This window comes from Lepidochelys kempii, chromosome 14 (genome assembly GCF_965140285.1).
Source record: "Lepidochelys kempii isolate rLepKem1 chromosome 14, rLepKem1.hap1, whole genome shotgun sequence".
NCBI lineage: Eukaryota > Metazoa > Chordata > Testudines > Cheloniidae > Lepidochelys > Lepidochelys kempii.
In genome coordinates this window covers 8,347,871-8,373,698 of record NC_136393.1, presented here as the reverse complement: position 1 = coordinate 8,373,698, position 25,828 = coordinate 8,347,871, and the positions used below count along the sequence as shown (strand labels likewise).

The following is a 25,828-nucleotide window of genomic DNA, read 5'->3' as shown; positions in this document are numbered from 1 at the left end:
TCTATCCCTTTAACCACAATTATAACACACATTGGACTGGATGGACTACTGGTCTATTGCAGTATGGCAATTCTTATGCCAGAATCTGAGCAACTACTTCAAGATCACTGAACCAGAGTGTCTTCTAGGGTGTAGCTGTGGCTAAAGAGTGGTTGGGAACCTATGTGAACCTTTATGCTTAGAGTCAGAGACACCATTGTCAATCTCGTTATACATCTAAATGTAAGAGGTACTAGGAAGCCATTTGTTCAAAGTCAGGTTCTCCATTTTACTTCAAATCAAATGACTAGAGTTCCAAGTCTACAGTTTCTAAGCAAACTTTGAGGGCAATTTCCACTTATCTTTCCCCAGGGCTTACAAACTTGTTTCTCCCTCTATTTTAAAGATTTTCTTAACCATGACCATTGGCTGGGAATGCACCTATGATGGGATAAGCATGGCATCACAATCCTTCTAGATTTAAGAAAGCTTCAGAAGAACAGTTAAGTGTGTGTTAATTCAGTAAATCTTGCATGGATTGATGAAAGGGAGAGAGTGTTCTTGTCAGTTGCCTCTGGCTAAGAAAAAAGGTCTCTCCTTCAGCTCAAGAGTGTTTTACTATCTCAGAGAAACTAGAATATGCTTCATGAACAAGTTCTCACTATTAAACTAGTATTAGATTCTACCTCTTAATCTGAGAAAAATAACACAGTTCTTCCTGTCCAGAAAGCAGCTCTCCTCCTCCCCAACTCTAGGGTCTCCAGTAGTCCTGTGGGGGCAAATCAAGCAATTTCAGGTTACAGCAGAACCTGGAAGACCCAACAGACTGGGGACCTGCTAGGTCAGGCTCGGGACAAAACATTCCTTGCCCCAAGAATTTATAATCTAAGTAGGCATGACAGACAGGACGGGAGGAGAAAGAGGCACAGAAAGGTGAAGTGACGTACTGTATGATGTTGGGCATAAGTGACAGAATAGGGAATAGAAACGAAGTCCGTAAGTCCAAATCCAATGCTCCATTCACTGGACAATGCTGCCTCAGTGAATAAAGCTAGGCTTGGTTGCGCCAAAAGTATATTAGTAAAATATGAAAACAATTTAAAAATGGGAGGCCAATGATGCACACTGTAATTAGCTATGAGCTGAATTTATCTGCAATTCATAAACGAAGTGGTGAAAACAGGAGCTTTGTGAAATACCAAATCTGAGATTTCAGCTGTCATAAAAAGACCAGGGGAACAACAAGCCATAAAATGAGTGCCTCTGAAGGGAAAGTTGTCATTTAATACTTTTCAGATCTGCTATAGCTAGGAGGTCCCTTCCAAAGCTTTGTCGGTTTATCTCCTAAAACCTCAAATTAGACGCTAAAAAGGTAATAAAATGAAAAAGCCACAAGCAAAAGAATATTTGTTCAGCAGGACAATGCCATTTCACCTACTGATAATAGAGGAGAGAACAGAGTTTCTCTTCAGGTTTACACTCTGATAGGGAAGTGCTAATTGACAAACTCCTTATTCTTCATCTTTTGGAAAAGTAAATTTGCCCAATGTTAAGGACCAACTGAAATTAGTTATTCTTACTCCCTAAATGTAATCTGTTTTGTGCACTTCGTGATAAATCTTACTTCCAGTATAATACATATAGGGGAACCAGGCAGATAGTATTAAAATGACCTTCTACACAAACCTAAATGTTTAAAACAAAGATTCCATACTATAATTTCGCTCATACTGATGAACAATTCTTGCACAGTATAATACTGTCATCTTGTCTAAGAAAGTGCCTGTCAAGACCCTATTTATGAAGCTATTTTACCAATATATAATCAAGTTTGCATAAAATCAAGTCACATTTTAGAGTGTTACTGGGAGTATATTTTCCTAGTATGATTATTCTGATGTCATGTGGGGTCTTCAATAGGTCATCCAGTGAAAATGGGAGAGCTTTATACATTAGCCTCAAACTTGTATCCCTCAATGTAGCTACAGAGTAAACCAGTTACCCTGCACAGAAAGCTCACAACCCATTATGAAGAGGAAATAAATTCTTGTCAGAGAAGGGATTAAATAAAAAATAAGTTTATGAAGAATACATATCAAATTCAAACCAGTTCCAACATTTCAATAGAATATAAGCCAAAGTCTTTTTGGTGTTTTATTCTTTGCAGCTCTTGTAAACTTCCTTCTATCTTGTTGAGTTCTGAGTGAAATCGTACCTAAGAAGAAAAATTAAGATGTTTATAATACAAAGTTTATGGAATGCTTTTCATATGTGAAAACAGTGAGAAAAAAAAAAAAAGGACATTTATATGATACACTCATCCTGAAGGATCTCAAAGCTGTTCAAACTACAAACACAGAACCACTGCAATACTGTCATTTCTGGGCCTGTAGCAGATGGAAGACTATAGAAATTTGACACAAAGGACAAAGCATGAGTAGAGAAGAACAAATGTGTATGATTGAGTTGACTGTATTTTTATATCTCACGTGCCACTCGGATACTAAATCCATACTCAAATTAGTGCAGTATTATAGGAAGTGTAACTTACTTGTGCTCTCACAAACTTATGCAAGCTAAAAAGTAATCCTTTTGCTTCTGGTAGCATCACCACAACTGTAAAATGAGCATCTAGTAACAGGCACATCCAGTCCATAATCTGAACAAACAAGACAAATCAGCATTACCATAATTATAGTTTAATGATATCTAACATCATCTGCTTAACAGATTACAAGTTCAAAGGTTGAACAGGACATTTGTATTGAAAGTTTAAATTTCTAGTGATGTAAAATGAAACCCCTTTATCTTGGAGAATGTGTCTTTTTCCAAGCCACTTTAGAGATATTAATCTGTTAGCATGTAATGAATAAATGCAATACAATACACTGATCTAAACTACAAGATTATGCCATTACCAAATTTAGGGTAATATTTAATGCTATCTTCTCACCTGGTTTATGGTTGGAGAGCGCATGCCAGGAAAATTCATACTAACTTTTTCACTGCACTTTATATACAGGTACTGCAAATACCGGAGAAACAGCTAGAAGAAAAATAGAGTCAGACTGCTATACCAGATTCTTAGCTATTTCCCCCCCAAACATGCCCCTATTTGTAAATTTTAATATACTGTATCAGCACACAATATAAGGGAAAGGAAAAAGACTTCATTATTTGTTAATTGTAAAGTATTGATCTCATTTTTAGAGAGACTGAGAATTTAGCTTCAGAACACTTAATACCATTTTTAATTCTTATTTGATATCTTAAACCAATACATGAAAAATAAGTTTATGCAACTTAGAATCCATCATTGAAAAAAAGTAGTTTTCTGATTTATAGTTAGAGCTAAACTGATATTTAGTTCTAAGTAGTATAGCATGCTTACAACAACTTGCTGAGCTGAAAGGTCTTTCAGATGAGGCAAGAGAAACGTTTCACTGTATGCTGAATGGAGAATGGCATTTCTGTGTAGGATTATTCAGGAAATACAGTTTCAAGAATTGTCATTTCTATGAAGATTCAGTGGATCTTAAATTTTGTTAAAGTAGTTTTCTACACTTTTAGGGAGAAATGCTGTTCTGGTTTCTGAATATTCTTCTTCCTAGTCTTTGGGCTTCTACCGTGATATAAGTTAGTCTCAGGTCACTGAGACTAGCATTTTTTTTATTTTTTTTTAAATGGATTCAATTTTCTTAGAAGTACTGTAGTTACATAGTTAAGGGTGCCTTTGCCAGCCAAACACTTAATACCAAGTTTTCTTTCTGTGAAGCTAACATTTTATACCAAAAATTATTGCAACATGAAATTGTATACAAAAAGTAAATGTAAATCAAAATTAAGTATCACTTATTTTTACAGGATGAATACGAAGACTGCCTTATTACTTTTTGTGTAGTTATGACCAATTTATCACAACTGACAAGCTTTTTATGATTAACAAGAGGTTAAGACAGACTTTGGAACAATGTTAATAGTAAGCACCACTTATTTTACAGCCTGTATTTTAATCAGACTAGAGATAATTCATGAGGTAACAAAATTAAGAGGGCATATATGCATCAAAGGATACAACAGTGCTGCCTTTTGTGGTCCAACAGGGCATAATTCTTCAGTGTACATCACATGGGATTTGTGTGTTAACTGAACATCACAGCTGTCCTCCATCAGTTCAGAACTGAAGCCATTCTGTACAGTTTCACTTTTTTTTTCTACTTGATCATTGGGCGTAATATCGATGTAACCGATTACTGAATCTAAATTCACATTTGTTCCTTGAAGGCTGTCATCATTGATGCTATAAGAAGGAAGGGTCATTCCATGGACAGACTATTAAATGTTTATGTTTGTATATTCTCTGCACAGGCAACACTATCAATCTTTTTATACCAAAATAGTCTATTAGCACTTTGAAGCATACAATACAGACGAAAGAACAAGAGAAAATCCAGTTAAATTATTTGACTTAATATTTATAAAACGTGTACTGATTCTAGCACCACAAGTTTAAATTACCGTGTCACCAGCCATTCTATTATGGACTAGTTTAAAGAAGGTTATAATCTAAGCTTGTTTTGATCATATGGCATTATATAAAGCTATGTGTTTTGTTCCTTAAAATGTTTATAATTATTCCAACATTTAGCATGCAGGCAGTTGACAGGCAATTAGCTGCTAATATGAACACCACAGTTTGCCATTTTGAAATTTTTAAAGAACGAGTTAGTCTCCATGGATAGTAACTTTTGGCAATCCAAATAGTTTATAGAATTGTTATAGTCAATAGGCATCTTGCACAGATAGAAGGTAGAATTTTAGTATTAAGGGCTTCTTTACACACAAAGTTGTGCCAGTTTAACAAAAGGTTATGTTTAGTTAAAACTAAACATTTAGTTAAATTGTGTGTGGACATTAAAATTAATTTATCACTGTTCTATATTGATTTAGCTTGCCATTTAAGTTTACAGGAGCAAGCTAAACCAACATAAGACAGGCCCTGGTAAAATATATCACAGGCCACTCAAAACCAAGAGCAGCAAAGTGTTCCCTTTAACCTCTCATCTGTGTCTGGGGACTGCAGAACATACATAACTTATGCCACACTTAAGAAACAAGTGCATTTACAATTTTCTGTTACACTTGTAACTAGCTAGTGTGGAGAAGATACTGAGACAAAGACTTATTGCATTTAAATGAATCTGCAGATGGATGGCTCCAAGTATTCTGGGGATTTTCAGGGCTGCTATTCAATCTTTTTTTTTGGCCTGGCTTTATGCTTTGGTTTGTCTTAGCAATATACCATCTGAGAGAATATTAAAAGACAGACAATAGTTCAGCATTTTTTGTAACGGTGAAAAACCATGGTGAGTTACATAAAAAGCATGGTGTATAGGCAAAACTGACTAAGCTTTCCATCTTAAGAAGCTATCAAAGCAAGGGGGGCGTCCAGTTTTAGTGGAAACAAAGCTAATGCCAATAGTGTGTCCTAGGAGAGGAGACACACAAGCCTGGCATCAATTTAGGCTAATGAAGTAATTTGCTGACCAACAAGGTGGTGAGTAAAAATTCAAGAATAAATACAATTTTAGGTTCCTGAAGGTTCTTAAAATATTGTTTAACTCTTCATCTGTAAAAAAAATGCTTAGAATGCTAAAATGATTCTTAGGAATGTATTGAAACCAAGTCTTCAGGTAAAAACTAGACTAACAGAAGGGAAATATATTACCAGCTTCCTGCTTACCTTAAGAAAGCCTTCAAGCAAGCACAGGTAACTGCTTCAGGAACATCAGGAAATTGCTGTAGACAGAGTTGCAACAAATGCACATCTGTCTTCTCCAAGGCAACTGCCATTAAGTCTGGGCACAAACTAAAGCAGAATAAATAAGTTAGTCCCCACATTTCGACCACACGTGAACTACTGAAGTGTTAACCTTCTTTTAGATTAAGGTGCAGCAGTATTGTCCAGTGGTTAGGGCACTAGTTTAGAACTTGGGAGACCCACGTTCAACTCCCTGCTCTGCCACAGACCCACACTGGGCAAGTCACTTAGCCTCTCTGTGCCTCAGTTCCTACATCTGTAAAAAATGGGATCACAGTACTGCCCTACTTCATAGGGATGAGAATGATAAATATTTTTAAAAAAATGAAGTACTTTGAGATCTACTGATGAAAAGTGCTATAAGAGGTACCAAAATTGATATTTGCGACAGAAATCCTACAGGTCTTCCTGTGAGAACAGCAAATCATAAAATAATCACTTTTTCTGGTAAAGGTCTCCACATTTCGACCATAAGTAACACTTTCAAAACTTCACATAAACAGCTTAGTCACTTTCAAAAACTGGACTTAAACACTTAATATTCACCTGTAAGAGAGTCCTTGTGTCTGGATTAACTGTACCAGGCAATTTCGAGGGTAAAATGTTGGCTCTGTTTTACACCTGTTCATGAGACCTGTTATAACGTATCCAACTGTAGCTTGGAAATCTGACATCTGTGCATTTGACAAGAACTGCCTCAATTCCTCTTCAATATCATTCTGAGAAGAATCCTAAAAGTAACATTATCCAATTCAAAAAAAAGTGTTAGAAATACAAGATTAGCATATTGTTACTGATTAGACTAAAATGGAGAAAAAGAAAACTTCAGACTGCAGATAATAACATGCAATGTAGATGTAGACGTGTTGGCCCCAGGATATTAGAAACACAAGGTGGGTGATATATCTTTTATTGGACCAACTTCTGTTGGTGAAAGACAAAAGCTTAAAAGTGACACAGGGCTCTTCTTCCCTGCAAACTAAGATGACTTTCCCTTCTGATATGGTGGTGGTAAAGCTAAGATTTTAAGATTACCCCTTTTGACAGCCTTGTCATAATGACCAAAAGATCTAATCTAGAACTGAAAATTATACCCTTAATAATCAGATGGGAGTGGTCTCATTTCAATCCTTACTCAGTAACTTTTCTCATTAGTTACTATAATATTTGCAGAGATCTTTACTCAATTTCCAATCAAATAACTTGAGTTACAGCACTAGGATTGCTTGAACAATAATATTTTTTCAATTAATGTGTTGCATATACCAAAGCAGCCATGAACTTTCAAACAAGCGGGGAAGCACTTTTGATCACACACCATTTGCAACAATTTCCAGGAATTAATCAGAATATGCAGCGATGTTGCTCACTAGTCAGCTCAGGTTTACTTTTAAAAGTTTAAATACAATTAAATTTAGTTCAGCAATTCTCAAAACTGCACCAGGATGTTGCTTAACTTGTTTCTAAATTGATGTGCTATAGTGAAAAATCATTATTGTTGATACAGGTATTAAGTTTAATTATCTTATTTTGGAAGCGATTATAGGACAGACTTCACCTTCAGACTACTTTTTAAAATTAAGTAGCTTGTTTCACATTGTATCAAGAAACTCAGGTATGAAGATTTGGGAAGAAGGGTTTTATGTTGGAATATTAATTGTCAGGGTGCCTCGTGCCTCCATATAGATGTCTTATTTAAATCAAAACAAATGTAAATATTCCAGACAGAAAAAGTTCCAAAAAGTTACAAGTCTAGAGTTCAGTCAGAATCTTTTTTCTAAGTCTCACCATTTACTTCAGAATGTCTATTGCCTTTAAATTTAAGACCTCCATCTTTGTGCAAGGCTACATTTATAATATTTAAATTATTCAGACGCTGTACACTATGTTCCTGAAGCTTTGTTGAAAGAGCTAGCTTTAATATCATTAGTATTATGCATGAGCAATTCTTTTTGCAGAATAGTTATATACACTGATGGTTTGATCTCCAATATGGCTAATTCTTACAAGTATACATGTATCAAGCTACGAGGACAGGAAAGGAAGAGGGGGAATGACGGAACTCGATCGGCCATTTGGGTTGACTTATTTTGAGATATTCTAATAGGTTAGTAAAATATGAGCTAAGGATATTTTAGTTACTTACCTTTATATCTGATAAAAGCTGTTCAACTGTAAGGGTGTCTCGCTGCACTTTTGCAACATTGTTCCTTCTCGACCTTAACTGTAATTTAAGGAAAAAAAATAAATCGAAGTTACCCTCAAAGCCTGGACAAAAATGATAAATTTTCAATCAAAATAACTAGGAACAGCATGAATGTGCTATTTGTGTGTTGTAGAAGTAGTATGTAGGGTTTAAGGCAGTGTTCCCCAAACTGTGGGGCACACCCCCATAGGGATGAGTGGAGGAAAGCTCAAAGGGGGGGGGGGTGCATGGCAGAGCCCATGCCAGCCCCCACCCGAGGCGGAAAGCACCATGCCGCCCCTGCTCCAACTTCGCCCCTGGCCACCACTCTCTCCTCATTCCCTCTCCACCCCCCAGCACTGCTTCAGCCAAAGCTCCTCGGCTGAGCCAACTTTAAAAGGATGGAGGAGGGGTGTAGACAGATTCCATTACTGGAGGGTGGGGGGCGGTGGGAAAGACGACAACAGGAAACGTTTGGACACCACTGGCTTGAGGTCACCAACCGAACAATGTTGAGACGTCCGATCACAGTTTTAGAAACAAACTTATCTGCCAGAGCCAACCCTGAAGTTTTGAAAATACATGCACTCATAATTAAGACTAAAGTTTGTGTCATGCATACTTTTATTAAAAGTCAGACAGATCACGGGCAACAAACAGAAATTCACGGCAGTTTGTGACCTGTCCCTGACTTTCACTAAATATATCCCTGACAAAAGGGGTAGTGGATTCAGCACCCACTGCTGCTGAGGCTCTTGGGTACCCCACTGCTTCAGTGTGTGGGTGCCACAGGGATCCGCTGCTTGCGGCTGAGCAGTGCCACAGGGTCTCCCCACCAGCTTGAGGGCTGGGAGTTGCGAGGGCAGGGCTGGCTGGGAGCTCCAGCCCCAGGGCAGAAAAGGTCATGGAGGTCAATGGAAGTCATGGATTCCGTGACATAATCGTAGCTTTACTTATAATGCAAAGACAACCAAGGAAAAGACAACCCTGAAACTTACAGTTCTCTTGGATTCAGTTTTAGCAGTTACAGATTGCTGTGCACGTGGAGATGCCAGATCTTCTTCTTGAAGCATATTCCAATTCACATATGAAGACACCGTTCTCATACCTGTGCAATCACAAAAAGTTATATTAAACCTATACAAAAAGTTACAAAAGTGCATTCACGCAAAGAATGGAAGCAAGTTAATTCTATCATCTCTCTAATAGCAGTAGGGAATCTTCTAACTCTAAAGCAATTTAAAATATTGAGTCATTCCTTGTCAATATAAAATTTGTTTCCAATTCCATGCATCTTGTGAATAAAATTAAAATAAAGTTTAAGATCAGCATTAAAATAAAAATGTTTTCCTAGAAAATAAGGTTAACGCAACTGCTGTATCAGTCAAGATACAAATACACCAGTTGCTCTGAAATCTATCTTGGACTTTATTCTAAAGTCTAGGATGAATTAGATATGTACTTTCAACAGTATTTTACAGGTGCAACAGTATGACTGGTGTTAAGCTGACTCCACAATACCCTATTTTCAGAAAAGGCTGTGCCAAGAACTACCTCTAGGCAAAAGACTATCATATGAAGTCTGAAAATAATGGAATTTGTATTAAGGGGAAGAAAAAACAAAAAACACCCAAACAACCAGCACTGTATGTAAAGATGCTTTAAAAAAGCTTCCACCTAAAAAACTGCGTAAGTACAGTTTTATTAATAGTAGTAGTAGTAGTAGTAGTAAAGGTTTAACTAGCACAACATACAACAGTTTAGCAGCATGGGGGACAGTCATGTTATTCCTCTACAAAAAATATGCAGTAAGTGAATGCTTAATGTTGTTAAATATATTGTAAGGAAATTCACAGTTCATAAACACCATCTCCCCCCCATCACCAAGGCACGTTAGGATGCTCTGTTTCAGTGCATCGATACTACAGGTAATGTATTATGCACATTTCAATAAAGTTTTTGCAAAGGAACAGAAAGCAAAGTTAAGCTACTGTTCAGCTATTTTACTGTAAGACTGATCCTGTTTTTTCTATGAAGTTTTTCAACAGAATTTTAGTGGTAGGTTGTATGCTGAAATTGCAAGTATTCACTGAATAATATTTATAATTGAACTCTTACCTGAGGTTTGAGTATCCTTGAGTTTTCCAACAGCAGCTGCCAAGGAGGAAGTTTCACACTTGTATACGATTACAGTTAGCACCTTCCCATGTGTTAAAAAAAATTTCTCTCCATAACACCACAACTACAAAATATTAAGTACATTGTTAATTAACAGATGAAGTACAGAAGCTAATTTGGACTTCTACACAAAAATCCATTCAAATCAATATTTTTTTTTAAAAACATCTCAGTAAGTTGTTTCTTTCCATCTACCCTTACCCTCGACTAAAACTCCAACTGAGTCTTAGCATCATTGATCAAGCAGTGTGAATGAGACAAAAGCTTTATTTTTGGGCAGACTAAGTGCCTCCTAGTGGACTTTCAAAACTATGTTTCTTTCCAATCAATTTAGGATTTAAAAAACCTACCTTTTAGATAGCCCTGTCACAGTTTTATTGCATAAGCCCATCTTGCCTGAAGTTTGCCTCAAGAGTTGAGCATTTTAAAGTGTTTATTATTTTACGCTGCTCAAAAACTTCTACTGTTTCTCTTACCATGGCTTAAACAAAACATTCTGCCCCTCCCCAGTTGTATGTACTCATTTCTACAGTGAAATAGAAATGCCAAGTTTGTTAGATTGAAGCCTACAGTACCATAGATATCAAACACTGAATTACAACTTACTTGTCCTGAGGTTCCCTGTGGTAGTTCTTTTGAAGTTTGCAATGTTTGAAATTTTGTATTCCATATAGATAGGCACTCTACAGAAAAAGGAAAAAACTGGATATATTGAGTGTTCAAAGCGACAGACATAACATTTCTCTGTAGTCTTCAGTTACAGAGAGGCACTTCCCAAAATAAAATGAAATTGCATTTCAGAATGTATATAATGCACCCAGCACTAAGGAACAGCAAAAGTGATTTTGGCAAGTCAAATGGGGCAGTTTTCCTGCTAGGATGTCCTGCTTTCCAGTCTGGCCAAACCAGCCAGGCCAGCACCCGACGATCGCAGGGAATATATTTGATTTCAGAACCATAGACTTGTTCCTGGCTGCCTTGCATTTCAGCACAGCCAAAAACAAAAATATTTTGGAAATTCAGTCTTGCGAAAAGCTTCATATTTTATTCCTAGGGGAATTCTGTGCCAAAAAATTAAAGATTCTGCGCACAATATTTTAAAAAATTCCTCATTTTATTTGTCAGAATAATGCAATATAATCACTCTGGTTTCAATTATTTCGGTAATTTATTTAAACTACAATACAATGGCTGGCGCATGGGAGTGGGGAGCATTGGAGAAAGTCCCCAAACCTCATTACCCAATAGTAATGTGGCCAGGTTTGACCCTTTATTTCTAGTTATTAGTCAACAAATATACGCAGCCATATGCTCAGTGTTACATCATAGGCAACTGAAGAGCAAGTGAGGGCTGGGGAATCAAACTCACGATTTATATTGGCTACTGACCATCTCCAGAAAAGTCAGCAGCAAACAGTTCATGAAGCACATTTTGATAGAACTGGTCCAAATTTTTGGACTGAAAAAGTTTCCTAATGACTAAAGCACCGTAAGCATTTATAAGGCTATACTGTCCTTTACACCACTCTGGCAATGTAAGAGGAGCCTTAAAACTTTTACACCTGTTTTATACTCCTGGAGGAATTAACAAAGACAATGGGAACAATTCACTGTGCAGGCAGGCTGTTACATTCTGCTCTACCTAAGGGAACAAAGCCTGCCCCACACCTACCTCCTAAGGAACACACCGAAGCCCTGCCCCTCCATGCTGAGTGTGCCGCAATAGTGAGCAGTAGGGACAGTGTCCCTCTCTCTCTCTCTCTCATGAACGACTGCCCAGCCTGCGCCCCTGCGGCCCTGGCAGTGATTTACATCTCTAGTAGCTGGTTTGTGTGCCTGAACCAACCCATCTGTGCTGCTGGGGAGGGGTGTGTGACCACTCTTGCGCTTCCCTTTGCTTCCCCATTAGAAGTAATTTTTCTGCAGGGAAGCAAAGAAATCTGTGGGGGACATAAATTCTGCACACGTGCAGTGACACAATTCCCCCAGGAGTAAAATTTGACTTTTCATCCTGATTCAGGACAGAAAATGTTTTGGAAACTTAGAATTTCAGTCCTGGGGCAAACTTCATTTCCCAGCCAGTTTATTTGCAGTAGAAGTAGATAATTCTCTTTTTGTATGCTGAAATTACAAACAAGTTGTAAAATATTTGAGGGTTATCTCCCACTATATTTTCATACAATTTTCAAAAACAGTGTAGAAATACTGCAGTTTAGAGAGTGAAATTCAATAGCAAAAGTAGTTTCTAGTCTTGGGTTTGACACTACTATTTACAATTACAATCCATTAGAGGCATTATTTCAGTAAATGTAGATTGCAAACCACTCAGTTGTATAATTAACTGTACTACAATAGTTTCCAACAGTAAACTAGCATTCTGTCAAATTTAGTTTCTTTACCATCCCCACTAAATAATTGGGTCTCTGAAAAAAGTTGTAAATTCCCCGATTAGAAATTCCAACCCAAGATCATTCTTTCCTGTGAAGAGACCATAAAAATAATCCACCAACTGGTCTATGTGGCCAACTTAAATTTTGTCTTAGAAGTTAAACAAAACAAGTTACTTCAAAGTTACCTTTAGCAATATTAGGTGGAGAATCCAAACATCCCAATACTGCAACATGATCTATATCAAGGATGGCTAATGAAGCTCTTTTTAGAACAGTGTCAGACACTACAATTTTGAGCAGTAGTGACTTGGACAGAATTTGCTCTTCCTCTGGGACACTTTGTTGCAGTGACATCTTATACACACATCCATTAGAATCTATCAGAAGAGAAAAGTGACACTACATTTTAAGTTAATGATTGTGTCAAACCATGCCTCTGCATTTTTCTAAAGCTTCATATATACATCTAAGACCATTATAAAATCTGCACATGAAAAGCTAACCTAAATGGACCAACTTTAATCACAATGCAGTAAGTTCAGAAGAGAGTTCAAATGCAGAACTTTCTTAAAGACATCTCATTGTGCAACGCATAGCATGATCAGGTATAAGACTTTCCAGCCATCAGAACAAGAAAATGCTTAAAAAAAGTTTTAATTACTACTACACAAAATTTAATACCAAAAAAAGTTATATTAGACAACAGCAATTCACAAACAGCTGTAGTTAGTTTACAAGTTTCAACCAGTTACATCCATCATAAAATAAGACTTACACAAACACAGGAGTGTGAGAATCTTGTTTTTTGTATATGCTGTAAAACTCAGTGGATGGGATGATTCTTCTTGTTCAAGCTTGTATTTGTGTAGGATATCTGGGTTAACCTTCTGCACATACACAAAATAATTCCCATTCTAAAAAAAAAAATTAGTTTACTGCTATTTCATTTACAAAACAGGGACATGCTACAGATATTATTGTTACAGACTAGCAGTAGTGAACTGCCATACAAGCCATTTAGAGTTATGAACCTAAACTCTTAACTGGACATGTTGCACAAACAACTCACATGAAACAGTTTGTAAAATTCATGCAGGTTTAAGTGACATTATGAACTAATGCAATACAAATGGATTTACAGGGAAGATAAAAACGAGTTAATGAAAAAGCCAAAATATCAGAGAATCACTTTCAGGCACTAATCAACAGTGCATTTGAAGGAGTCAGAAGAGGCTATTAACATGAGCCAATACAGGTTTTCTGGTTAATAAACCAAACGTGACGCTCAAGAAGCCATTTCATTGGCTAAACAAGATTTCTGAGGAACTTGCAGGGGGAGTCCTCACCATCCCAAGCACCAAGAATTAGTTATGAGGGTTCTCTTTTACTTAGTATTTCCCAGTTTTTAATTTTAAGATTTAAAAACAAAGCATGAGTGGTGCTCCTAGGGACTCAGGAATACAAACTACTACTACTGTTCTGATTTTAATTTTAATTGCTCTCTAGATAAATACCCAAACTAGTTTCCCTTCTTGGAGGCAAAATAATGGTAGAGTTCAATGAGATTGTCACTTTGTAGAGACATGTACGGTATTTCAGATAAATACACAGGAATTCCTCCCTCCCCACCAAAATGAGATTTTTGTAGTGGGTCACCTTTGTAAATAATTTTTTTTTTACAATAGAACCTCAGTTACAAACTGACCAGTCAGCCAAACACTTATTTAGAACCGGAAGTACATAATTGGGCAGCAGCAAAGACAGACAGACAACTGTGTTAAACTACTAAAAAAAATAAAGGGAAAGCAGCATTTTTCTTGTGCATAGTAAAGTTTTAAGTCAATATTCAGCTGTAAACTTTTGAAAGAACCATAATGTTCTGTTCAGAATTACGAACCACCCCCATTTCTGAGGTGGTGCTCATAACTCTGAGGTTCTACTGTATGTAAAAATATGGCTTTAAAGTTGTAGGCCTCTGTAAGACTTATTTTTTAAGTTGTCACTACATTTTCCATCATAATTAAATGTCCTGAATTTTGCCCCATCCCTGGGGTAATGAGAACAAGTTCACTATTACTGAAAAGCTAGATGACATTTTGTAGATTTTTCAACTAAGTCACGCTCATCACTACAGGACAACTCAATTATAATATAAATTAAATAGGTAACAAATACTTTACATCATGAAAATTTATATTTATGAAATTAAGCAAGAGATACAAAGAAAGACTAAATTGATTTAAACCCTATTATAATTTATTTATTTTGCTATAACAAATTTTTAAAAAGCCACTCACTTTCTCAGTAGTAAAAATTAAAACAGGTTGTTGTGTTTCCATGAAAGCTTCACTCCACCTAAAAGTAGAAAGTTGTAGGATTATTTCTTGCTACAAGTAAAAACAATTGAACATTTTTAAGTGGGCAATGAACTAAAAATACATTTAACTCAAAACTCTAGGTACATCTTCTGGAGGCACTGCCAATAGAACGGATGACTATCATTGTGATCTTCAACATCACTTCAGTCATCTAAATGCATTAAATTATGTATTTAGACCTTTATACATATATTCTCATTTTAATAGGATACAGCCTTATAGCCATAAAATAGTAGTGCACAAGACATTTTTAAATACGATTGCAGCTCTCACCTCTGCAACACACACTTCAGGGCACACAAGATAGACAATAGCAGACTTAGACCTTGATTCACATATGACCATCAATTCCTTGGATTATGAAGGTAGTTCCCTAAAATGGTATCACTCACCTGATGACTTCATCTGAGATAACATTTTCAATTTCTTGTTGTGGTGCTGCCAGCAGAGCATCTAAGGTTCGCACAGCACCTCCTTTGAAAAGCACAAGTGGCTCTGTATAGGGTAGTGAATGTATCCGATATACCTCAGCTGTTAACTGAAAGAAAAAGTGTTCTCTTTAAAAGTTTATTTTAAATTCACAATTTATTGCCCCCAAACTGTTGTACATTTGATTTTTTTGTTTTTTATTTCTACAGATTTCTTATAAAAACTGACTAGCAACAGAATGCTGCCAGTGCAGAATTCCTCATAATGGAGTCCCAGCAAGTTCCACTTTTGTGAAACATTGTGATGCATCATCATTTCACTGCCGAAAGATGCAATCGCTGGTAAAACATCTGTTCCAACTTAATTAGCATCACATTTCTGGGTCGCATTAGACAGGTTACAATCCGGAACAGTTAAGTGACACCAGGAATTTAAATATAACTGCTAAAGCACAACACATCCACCAACCAGACCTCACTATAAAGAAATACAAAACGCAAATAAAATTTTCTGACTGAAACTCCCATTCAGTTGAATAATTTACCTTTTACTCACAGCAATAGGCTAGAAGAAACCTTATGTATTGAAATTTTATTAGCCCAGTGGCCCCATTCAGAAAATTCCACAACCTATAAATTCTATTATGTTTCAAAAAGAGTTATCACTGGTCCTACTAACCACTTTCAGTCTAATATTTGTCAGGAAGATCTTTAAACCTAAGCACACAGGTGAATTACTAGTAATATTCCATACTACTGGAAGTGTAAATTAAGGAGACAAGTAATTGAAGAAAAAAAAAAAAAGAATATATATTCAACATTTCACTGCAAAGTTAACATCCTCCCCTCCAAAAATTCTTAATTCTAATTTTAAAGTGAATATACATTATTAAAAAAACAAAAACAAACAAACTTACTGTTGCTTTAAATACTTTATCGAAATTAACATCTTCATCCTTCCATATTCTTAAAACCTTTACAAAATAAATGGTTTTATAAATATGATGAAACTGTCCATTTACTGTATATCACAGACTCGCATATGAAATATTTGTTAGTGAAAGCAAACATATCAGGAAATTTTGAATGAATTCTGAATTCACAAGGAGTGACCTTAGTGAGAGCAGTCTTGAGGAAGCGGTTTGTGTGGGAGGGACAGCCAGAGGACCCAGGCAAGAGCTGAAGGAGTTAAGACAGCAGAAATTCAGCACAACTGCAAGAAGTTTGCATTTGAAAGGGAGGATGGATAGATTTTTGAGAACAGAAGATACAGAAGCGTGACTGAAGGAAAACAAAAAGAAACCAGATGAGGATAGACTAAAAGGGAGGAAAAAAAGGAAAATTCCGATAAAGGAGTTGGAAGGGGATATGATCAAAGCCACCCTCTACCAGGTCAGGGCCCAGGCCGGAAAGATATAGTAGGGTTCATTAGTTATTAAATATAATTCATTGGCATGAGAAAGTGTATGAAGCGTAAAGAAAAGCAGAACCGGTGGTTATTTTCAGTTACCTATTTAAAAGACGAGAACAGAGAGAGATAAGGTAGCAGAACAGGAGATGTGAACTACCCCAATCATCTCAACAGGGTGTTAATGCAAGTCTCACAACGTAAATAATTATTACTTCAGAATTTATTTTAACCGAACTATTCTTATGCTTATGTCTATCATATGAAAAGACTTTATAGGAAAGAACTTGCAAGTTTTCAAAAGGCAAGTAACTGAATATGTGGTTCTCAACATAAGGCATCTCCTCTTTCCCCCCCAAATGTGTGTCCAATCCCAGTGCTGGATGTCATCCTCTCCACTGCGCAAAAATGCAGTGACTGAGGTGCTCCAAATTCTGATGGTGTGCAACCTGGAGCATTCCAGGATTTGAAAAGCCCTAAGAGAAGGATAGCTGCATTTATTCTGAAAAATTCCACACTTCTCCAGTACTTCAAATAGCTAAATCACAATCAATTACTTGTAATTCACTCAGAAGACTTTATATTCTCAAACACTGGAAAATAGCTCTCACCTTATTGTCTTGGACAGCAATGTATTCGCCAGTTTCAAAGTTACATACAGCCGGGCATGTGATAGTTTGATCTTGTTTGACTGACCAACAACCCAGTGGCTTTTGGTCCGAAACCTAGACAAGTGAGAATAAGTAATTTAGATTTCCACGGATGACGCAAGCATAGTTCCAAAGAGGGTAATGAGTCAAAACACAAACTAATCAAGTTTCACTTGAATATGGAGTTTATATAAAGAACACAGGAACTACCATTCTGGATTAGACCTAAAGTCCATGTAGCCCTGGCTCAGATGTTACCAGTACCAGATGCTTCTGAGGAAGATGCAAAAACCTCATAATAGGCAGATGTGTGGTAGTCTTCCTTCCATATTAGGTTTCATCCTGGTCTCCACACTTCGAGCTGAACACGTAGTTTCCAGCTTGCATAAACATACACATGCTAGCTTTGATTGAGCTAGCATGCTAAAAATATAAGCGTAACTGCACTGGCACAGGTAGCAGGACGGGCTATCCGCCCTGAGTACAATCCTGTCTAGGAGCGTAGGTACTTACTTGGGAAGCTAGCCTGTTCTGTTGCCTGTGTCTACAGTTAACAGGCTGGAAATTAAACCTTCAGCTTGAAGCACAGATATACACTATTAGTTAAAAATTGATTTAAACCCTGAGGCTTGATATCCCTTCCAAAATTTGTAATCATTAATTAGGAGATCAAGTATGTCCAGAGTTTACCATGTAAGTGTCCAGTCCCTTTTTGAATCTTGTTAAATTCTTGGCCTCAACAATTTCCAATGGAAATGAGTTCCCAAGTCACTCCTAGAGCCTTTTTAAAATACAGGTATAACATTTTCTACCCTTCAATCCTCTGGAACAGTGGCTTTTTAAAAGAAGATATGGCAGATTTTTGTTAGAAGCTCAGCCACTTCATACTCAAGCGTCTTCAGAAGTCTTGGACATAAGCCATCTGGGTGTTGACTTATTGCTTTTTAATTTATCAGTTTTCTCCAGTATTTTTTTCTTCAGGTATGTTGATCTGATAGTACTTCATGCAAGTTACCAGCAAAGCACAGCTACAGGTTAGGTATCTCCCCAATATCCTCAGGAGCAAAAACCAAGAAGCTAACTGACTTCACATTAATAACATCCTCCTCCTTTAAGCCTCACTGATTCTGCAGACCAACCAATTACTTCACAGACTTTCTGTTTCTGATATATTTAAAGAATCTCATTTGCTTTTACATTTTTAGCAATTTCCCTTTCACTGCCTGATGTATTATTTATGTTTCTATTTATTGGCTTCCCTAGGGTCTGATTTCCAAATTTTGAGGGATTTTCATTTGGTTCAAACAACTGCACTAACCATGGCAGTGAGCCACCCTTGTTTATTTCTTGCATTCCTTGTTTTCTTTTTGTTCAGCAGTCCACATATCTTCCAATGCCTTTTTAAAAAAATTAAAGTAGTATTTATGTCACCTCTAAGAATTTAACTTCGTTATTTTTAAGTTTAAGGTCTTTTTGCCTAACCTCATTTCTCCTTTTCCTAAAGTTTAGCGTTACTATGTTACTTTTTGATATCTTGTTTGCCCCAAGCACGTTGACCATAACTATATTGTATTCACTATTACTCTTTTGTTTCCGCTACACAAGCTAATTCAAGAAGTGACAGTATTACCTAAGCCTGAGCGAAGAATTGCCTCTTTTTGAATATTCTAGAACTAGTTGTTCCAAGAAACAATCATTTAAACATTGGAGAAATTGTCTCTTTGAGAACCACTGGTTTAAACTTTTGTACTGGTTACCCCTTTCACACAGCAAGCCTCTGAGTGTGACCCTCCCCCTTATAAATTAAAACACTTTTTTTATATATTTAAACACCATTATAAATGCAGGATGCTAAGCGGGGCTTATGATGGAGGCTGACAGCTCGTGACCCTCCCCCCCCATAATAACCTCGTGACCCCCTGAGGGGTCCTGACCCCCAGTTTGAGAACCCCTGCTTTAAACTCTGTTCTATGATGCCATTTGACCAGTTTATGTGGCTGTTGTCCACCATTTTCATTACTGTTAAATTTGTCTTCCTTTTTGATTCTCTCTGTACTGTGTACATTCGCACATGTTGGGATTTGCACTCATATGTTAATCATAGCAGCATTACAGCCTCACCTAAAGATCCCAACTGAGATCAGGGCTGTACACACAGCAAAAGGCAGTCCCGCTACCAAAGAGTTTACAGCAAGCAGACAACGGAGACAATTGATGGGAGAATGGAATTATTGTACCACTGAACTTTTCTTAATTATGTAGAGCTGCCGTTGCTTTTGTAGAGTGAAGATCTGGTATATGCATCCACGCCCTTTCTGAAAACCAGCTTCCTCTTTTCTGAGAACGCTATCAACTGCCTCGGATATATGCTGGACAATGATCTTATACAATACTTTGCTTGCCACATGTAAAAGTGTGATACCATGCCAGTTATTACAATCACTGACAGCTCCTGTCTTCACTATAACCCCATTGATCCACTCATCTAGCACTTTTTCCTTTTCCCAGACTGATGTAAATAGAGGGGCCAGGATAGATGCTGCTAATTTAGGATTTACCTTGAACAATTCTACATTCAAGTTATCCTTGCCAGGAGCTTTCCCATTTTTTCAGGATTTGATGGCTTGAATGATCTCTTCCTTAGTTGGGGTGTCTGTGTTGATATCAAGATCATCTTCTGCCTCCTGAATGTTTGCTTCTTCTTTAGGTGGCTTCCTGTTCAGCAATTCTTCGAAATGCTATGTCCAGCGCATTTCTTGTTCTTTTTCGGTTGTTAGTAGGTGGCCTTGTTTGTTCCTGATGAGAGTGTTTGTTGCCGTCTGCCGTTTACCATGGATAAGCTGCGTCATTTTGTAGATGGTTCCTTGTTCACCACGAGCAGCTGCATCCTCTGCTTGTGTTGCCAGATCATCAATATAATTCCATTTGTCTGCCCTCACAAGGCGTTTGACCTCCTGGTGTGCCTGGCTATACTGCTTGTGGTATTTGTCCTTTAGCTTCTGGGATTTTGCGTCTAAAACTTTTTTCTTCAAGGCTTGTCTAGTTGCAGAGTCTGCAATGGCAACATACATTTCATAGACTTTGAGAAGGCTTTTGATAACATTCACAGGACCAGCCTATGGCGCATTCTGCAGGCATATGGAATTCCTTTCCATATAATCAACGTCATCAAAAGCTTCTGTTTCAACTTTACATACAGTGCTGATCACAGTGAGCTCAGTTTTTAAGTCAAAACAGGAGTACGTCAGGGGTGTGTCATGTCTGCAATCCTCTTCAACATTGCCATTGACTGAGTAATGCGGCGTACAACAGAAGACATGCCAAGAGGCATTAAATGGACACTTTTCATCCCTTGAAGACCTGGACTTCGCAGATTATGTTGCTCTCCTATCACATAGCCAACACCATATACAAGAACAAACAACTTGAGTCAACACATACAGCCAGCAAATTGGACTGAAAATTAACCGCAAGACAACAGATCTCATGACCTTTAATATTGCCTCACCATCACCAGTAAGGATAGAGGATTATGTTCTCACCAACGTAGAAACATTCACATACTTGGGCAGCACCATCAGCCAGGATGATGGAATAAGCCAGGACATCCGGAACAAAATCAATAAAGACGGGAACACCTTCAGGAGCTTAAATTCAGTCTGGATATCATCAAAATACAACACCAAAACCAAACTCAAGATTTATCAGAGCTGTATACTTTCAACACTACTTTATAGTTCAGAATGCTGGGAATGAGAATGTCCAAGCTGTCTTCATTCCATACAACCTGCCTCAGAAAAATTCTCCATATCTTTTGGCCCAAAACAATCACAAACCAAGATCAATTGGCACAGTGCAGCCCACAGGACCTGAGCACCATCATTGCCAAGAGGCACTGGAGATGGATTGGTCATGTGCTTCGGATGGAAACTGATTCCATCACCAGAGTAGCAATAAGATGGACACCTGAAGGCAAGTGAAAACAAGGCCATCCAAAAACAACATGGGAAGAGCTGTGGAAGCCAAGCTGAAAAATCTGGGGCACAGCTGGGGAACCATTGAAAGACTTGCCAGAAACAGACTGGAATGGAGGAGCTTCGTTGCTGCCCTAAACGACAGTTGTGTAACAGGAACATGATGATGAACTTTTCTATTTTGCTCTGTCAACATGACATGATTGTATGCAGTGTTGTAGCCATGTTGGTCCCAGGACCTGAAGAAGAGCTCTCTGTAAGCTCAAAAACTTGTCTTGAAAGCTTGCCACTGACAGAAGTTTGGCCCAATAAAATATATTACCTCACACCACCATCTCTCTCTAACATAAAATGAAGATTTTTTTATGACATTTTACCCTTTAACTTCAACAACTTTTTTTTTAAAATGAAAGCTATTTGAAGAGTAAAAAGTCATTTAACGGTGGGGTTTCATTTCCAATTTGTTGCTCCTCAGACCAGCAGGCAATGGAGGCTGTAGGATCAAAAACTGTCAGATAAAACAGTTGTAGCACTGCCTTCTAAAATAGAAAGTTACAAACTATCAGGTTTCATGATAGACTGTTTCCCTATGGGTTAGCAAAGAAACTGACCACACTGCTAACTACAAGCTGCACAAGAGGCTAGGTATACTGCAGGGCAGCATGGCTGAAGGAAATACATGTTTTTTTCCTCCTACCCTCAGAAACAGCAGGTACCGGCTATTATCAGAGGCTGGGTAATCAGACTAGAAAAGCCCATGCCCTGATGCAGAATAGCGAGTCCCAGGAGTGCAAGGCCAGCCTTGGGGTGCGCGCAGATCTGACACACAGCGCCCCGCAGGTGCCTGAAGACAAGAGAGGGTACAGAAACTTTTGCTAAAGCACACGCACCCGGGTGGGGGGAGAAGAGAAGAGCCTCCTGCAGCAGCTGAAGCGGCAGAAGTGCCGAGCAGGGACACAAGGGCAAGGGATACATCCCCGCAGGCTGCATGGCCCTTCCCCACCCCGCGCTCGGTGTCCGGCAGCGGGGGTTGGGGCAGCCCGGGAGCAGGGAGGCAGCAGCAGCCTGGGCGAGCTCTGCCATGCTGTCCCTGCCCAGCATATACAGGACGGGGGCTGCAGCGAGACAGGCCAGCCCGGGGGACTGAATCCCCGTCCCGGGGAAAGCGGGGCTCCGCACAGGGTCCCTGCCGACGAGCATGCGGTGCAGGGGAAAGAGGCAGGCGGATCTCACGCGGTCCCGTCCCACAGAGGAGCGAGGCTTCCCCGAGAGAGCGGCCACGTCCGCCGCCGGGCGGGGCGATCACCTTGTAGAGAGTGGCCGTCCGGCCGCGGTCGGTAAGCAGCACCCGGTCGGAATCCGGGCCGGGCTCCAGCCCCACGATACCCTGGCCAGCCCCTGCTCCCGCGCTGGCAATCAGGCCGCACAGCGTGAACTCCTCACACAGCGCCGCCATCTTACAGAGCCGCCGCCTCTCGCGAGAGCTAGGGAAGGACGCGAGACCACATTCCGCGAGAGAGCCGGAGCAAACGGCCAATGAGGGGAAGCAAGCGCGCGCGCGCGAGAATCAACCCCTAGGAGGGGAGGCGCATGCGCATTTATCTTTATGCGTGTTGGGGCGTGGCCGACCTACTTATGAGGGAGGAAGGTGTCTGGTGCTAGGAGGCAGGTCTGCGTGGTCCTTTCCTGCGGGTGCTGGGCGCAGACTCCCCTCCCGATGTACCGTGAGACCTTGGGCAAGTCAGAGCCCTGCGCTGGAGCGGGAGGTTGTACTGTCTCTGACTGGTGGGAGGTGCAGGTTCAAATCCTGGTCAGAAAGCTGAGCATCCCCTCACCCCCATTCCAGGAGGAGAGAGGGTGCTGGCTGCCTCTGTGTGCTGGGTCCTCAAGGTCTCAGGTTGGCAGCTCTCTTGATTGTATCACAAGTTTCTCAACATTTGATGTTTGACTTAAAGCCCCAGCTCCCAGAGAGAAGAGTCTCAGCTGCTGCTTAAAAATAAGAGTGCCCAGCCCTCCCGGTTGCAGAGAAAAAGCTTGAAAAATCCAGCCCAAGAGCAGCCTCAAAGCTCAGAGGGCAGCTCAGAAAAAGGACCCCACATTTATTTATTTTGTAAACCTCATGATTACTACACCAATCTCATGATTTTGGGGGAGCCTGGCTCATCATTTTGTAATGTTTGGAGTTGGCGATACTGATTTGGGCACTCAAAAACTGAGGCACTTGGAGTTAAAGGGCTCATCTGAAAGTTTGTTTAAAGTCATAGTTGGGACTGAAACCCAAACTCTCAGTATCACTATATAGATTGCATTGCCTTTCATTAGGGACCGTTCCTTCGTGAATTAACAAGTTTTTCCTCTTGTTCTGCTCACTCACGCAACTGTTTCAAGCAGATCACTATGCTTTATGGTTTCAGCCTACCCAGGATAGTATCTGAAGAATGGTCTTTTTTATATATCCATTGCCTTACTTTTCTTCCTTTCATAGATTTTTTTTCTTTCTGTTTCTTTGTCACTGAAAAATATCCCCCATCTAAAGTATTTCATATCTCTGGGGAGCTACACATGCATTTGACATACCGACTATCATCTTAAATCAAATATAATAATTAGATGAACATATTATCCTCAGAAATAATCAAACGAGAATGAGCAATTCATTAAGAAAGGGCAGAAGAAAGCTCTTGGTCATCAAGCAATATTTTTCTAGTTTGGTAGCACAAATGTGTTGGAACCAGGCACACTTCTGAAGAGTATAGAGTTTGAATATTTGTCAGTCAAAGCAAAGTGCCACATGTTTTTTCTTGCTTTCGATACAAGTAAATATGATAGTGAAAAGACCTTTTCCTTTCCCCATGGAGGATGACCAATCTCTACATGGGAAAAAAAGAGAGTATTTAATTGTTGGTATTTCTGGTGAGGATGCCAAGAAGGGTGCTTGTTTTGATGGTAGTGTTTACAATGTGTAAATTTGCCTGTGGGGAAATGGATTGAGAGTACAAAGCTCATATCACTTATTGAATGATGAGTTGCAGTCAATAGTGATCGAGGCTGGATGCAAACCAAGGTGCTGGAAGAGAAAGTCTCTATTGTCTAGTACAAATACCTTGAGCTATTCAGTCCCAGAAAAGATTCTCTATATTATTGCTAGTATATGGAAATAATACCAGGACACAAAGCTAGCAGCAGAAAAAAATGATTTCTGGAGAGAACAGGGGATCTGGAGGTTTTCTTATATTCCCACTAGAATATTCCCACTTTGAGGGAAAATGCAGCTCTGCTCTGAAAAATGTATTTGTAAAAATAGCTTACATTTATTGTGTCTTTCTGATGCTGTATCAGATTTTTCCAGGTAACCATCAGCTCTGCAAACATTTTGGGATCTGAAAGCCAAGCAGAGTTTTTTTAGCTCATGCATCAACACAAACAGTAAAGACTCTGCAGGCTACATACTGCACTCAGATACACCTGAGCGACCCCATTTTGCTCAAATTATGCCCTGACACCTGTGCAATCCTATTGTTCTATTGTGGGAATATATAAGTGTACCTGAGGCATCATTTGAATACAATGCATTTACACAGGTGGCCCAGTTACCAGAAATTAGATGACAACTATATTGTGGATGTGCAAGCCAGACATGATTCAGTTCACTCTCCTAGAGCTAGGTTGATTCTACACAGGAATAAAAATCTGTAAAAGTTTACTATTGTCCCTGAAGTGCATTTCAAAAGATTTAGAGGTTCTAAGGGCTAGATTCAAAAAGGAAATCCATGCTGAGTATTACAGTTTATGTGTCCTGTTGTTAAATGGAATTCACAGCCATTAGGTAGGCATCCAGGCTCTCTATATAATGCTCGGTGAGGGTCACGTGCCAGAAAAGGGATTCACAAAAGACAGCAAGCATACTGAGCTGCCTAAAATAGCTAGTAGGAATTGCCAAGGAGAAGGTTGTGGCCTAAGCCTCACACTTCATAGGGTGTTGGGCACCTAAATCCAGGTCAGAGAGAGATAGGTGCCTCCCTCCACTGGGGATTTACAGCTGTGAACCTTTCTCCTGGAGTTAAGGGCCTAAGCCAGACTGACCCTTTCTCAAGAAAAACAGAGGAGGAGGTGCTGCTACCATGCCTTTTTTACTCAATAGTCCAATGGCTAGAGCAGTAGGCCAGTATGCATGAGATCCAGGTTCAAATCCCCACTCTGCCTGATGTGGAGCAAGGGCGTGAACTTTTCCACCTCAAAGGTGAATTATAAGTGGAACTGTTGGGTGGTGTGAACACAAAGGCAGCTGTGCACATGTAGGCACCTAAGGGACTGTGCCAGTTGAAATATAGGCACTGGAGGAATTTAGGCACCTACAGCATTGGGGACATCTGAACAGAGGTTTTGTGAATATCAGTGGGCCCTAAATGTTGGACCTAGATCCCCTTTGTGAATCAA

At 39.0% G+C, this 25,828-nt stretch overlaps 1 protein-coding gene across 4 annotated transcripts; it reads right to left on the bottom strand.

The window, feature by feature from the left end:
- Positions 1 to 2,041: 2,041 nt before the first annotated feature.
- Positions 2,042 to 24,748, bottom strand: NOL11 (nucleolar protein 11). 4 transcript variants are annotated; one of them, XM_078848418.1, is made up of 18 exons: positions 24,701 to 24,748; positions 17,379 to 17,492; positions 16,277 to 16,333; positions 15,324 to 15,469; positions 14,851 to 14,908; positions 13,329 to 13,467; positions 12,739 to 12,930; positions 10,770 to 10,846; positions 10,104 to 10,227; positions 8,984 to 9,093; positions 7,947 to 8,024; positions 6,347 to 6,531; positions 5,723 to 5,848; positions 4,055 to 4,279; positions 3,371 to 3,449; positions 2,933 to 3,025; positions 2,531 to 2,638; positions 2,042 to 2,194 (listed from the first exon to the last, which is right to left on the bottom strand). In XM_078848418.1, exons 1-18 carry the CDS (start codon positions 24,746 to 24,748, stop codon positions 2,081 to 2,083), a joined length of 2,073 nt encoding a protein of 690 aa, XP_078704544.1. In that variant the 3' UTR covers positions 2,042 to 2,080. The 4 variants fall into 4 exon arrangements, with proteins under 4 accessions (XP_078704544.1, XP_073166384.1, XP_073166386.1 ...); XM_073310283.2 differs by lacking the exon at positions 24,701 to 24,748 and adding an exon at positions 22,698 to 22,867; XM_073310285.2 differs by lacking the exon at positions 24,701 to 24,748 and adding an exon at positions 22,282 to 22,593.
- Between the last annotated feature and the right edge of the window lie 1,080 nt (positions 24,749 to 25,828).

Coding starts and splice junctions, on each gene's coding strand:
- NOL11 (XM_073310283.2), bottom strand. CDS start 22,847: ATGGCGGCGCTGTGTGAGGAGTTCACGCTGTGCGGCCTGATTGCCAGC. Junction 15,470..16,276: donor ATAAAGTATTTAAAGCAACA/GTAAGTTTGTTT, acceptor TTTTTCTTTCAG/TTAACAGCTGAGGTATATCG. Junction 13,468..14,850: donor TAATTTTTACTACTGAGAAA/GTGAGTGGCTTT, acceptor TTTTTTTTTTAG/AATGGGAATTATTTTGTGTA.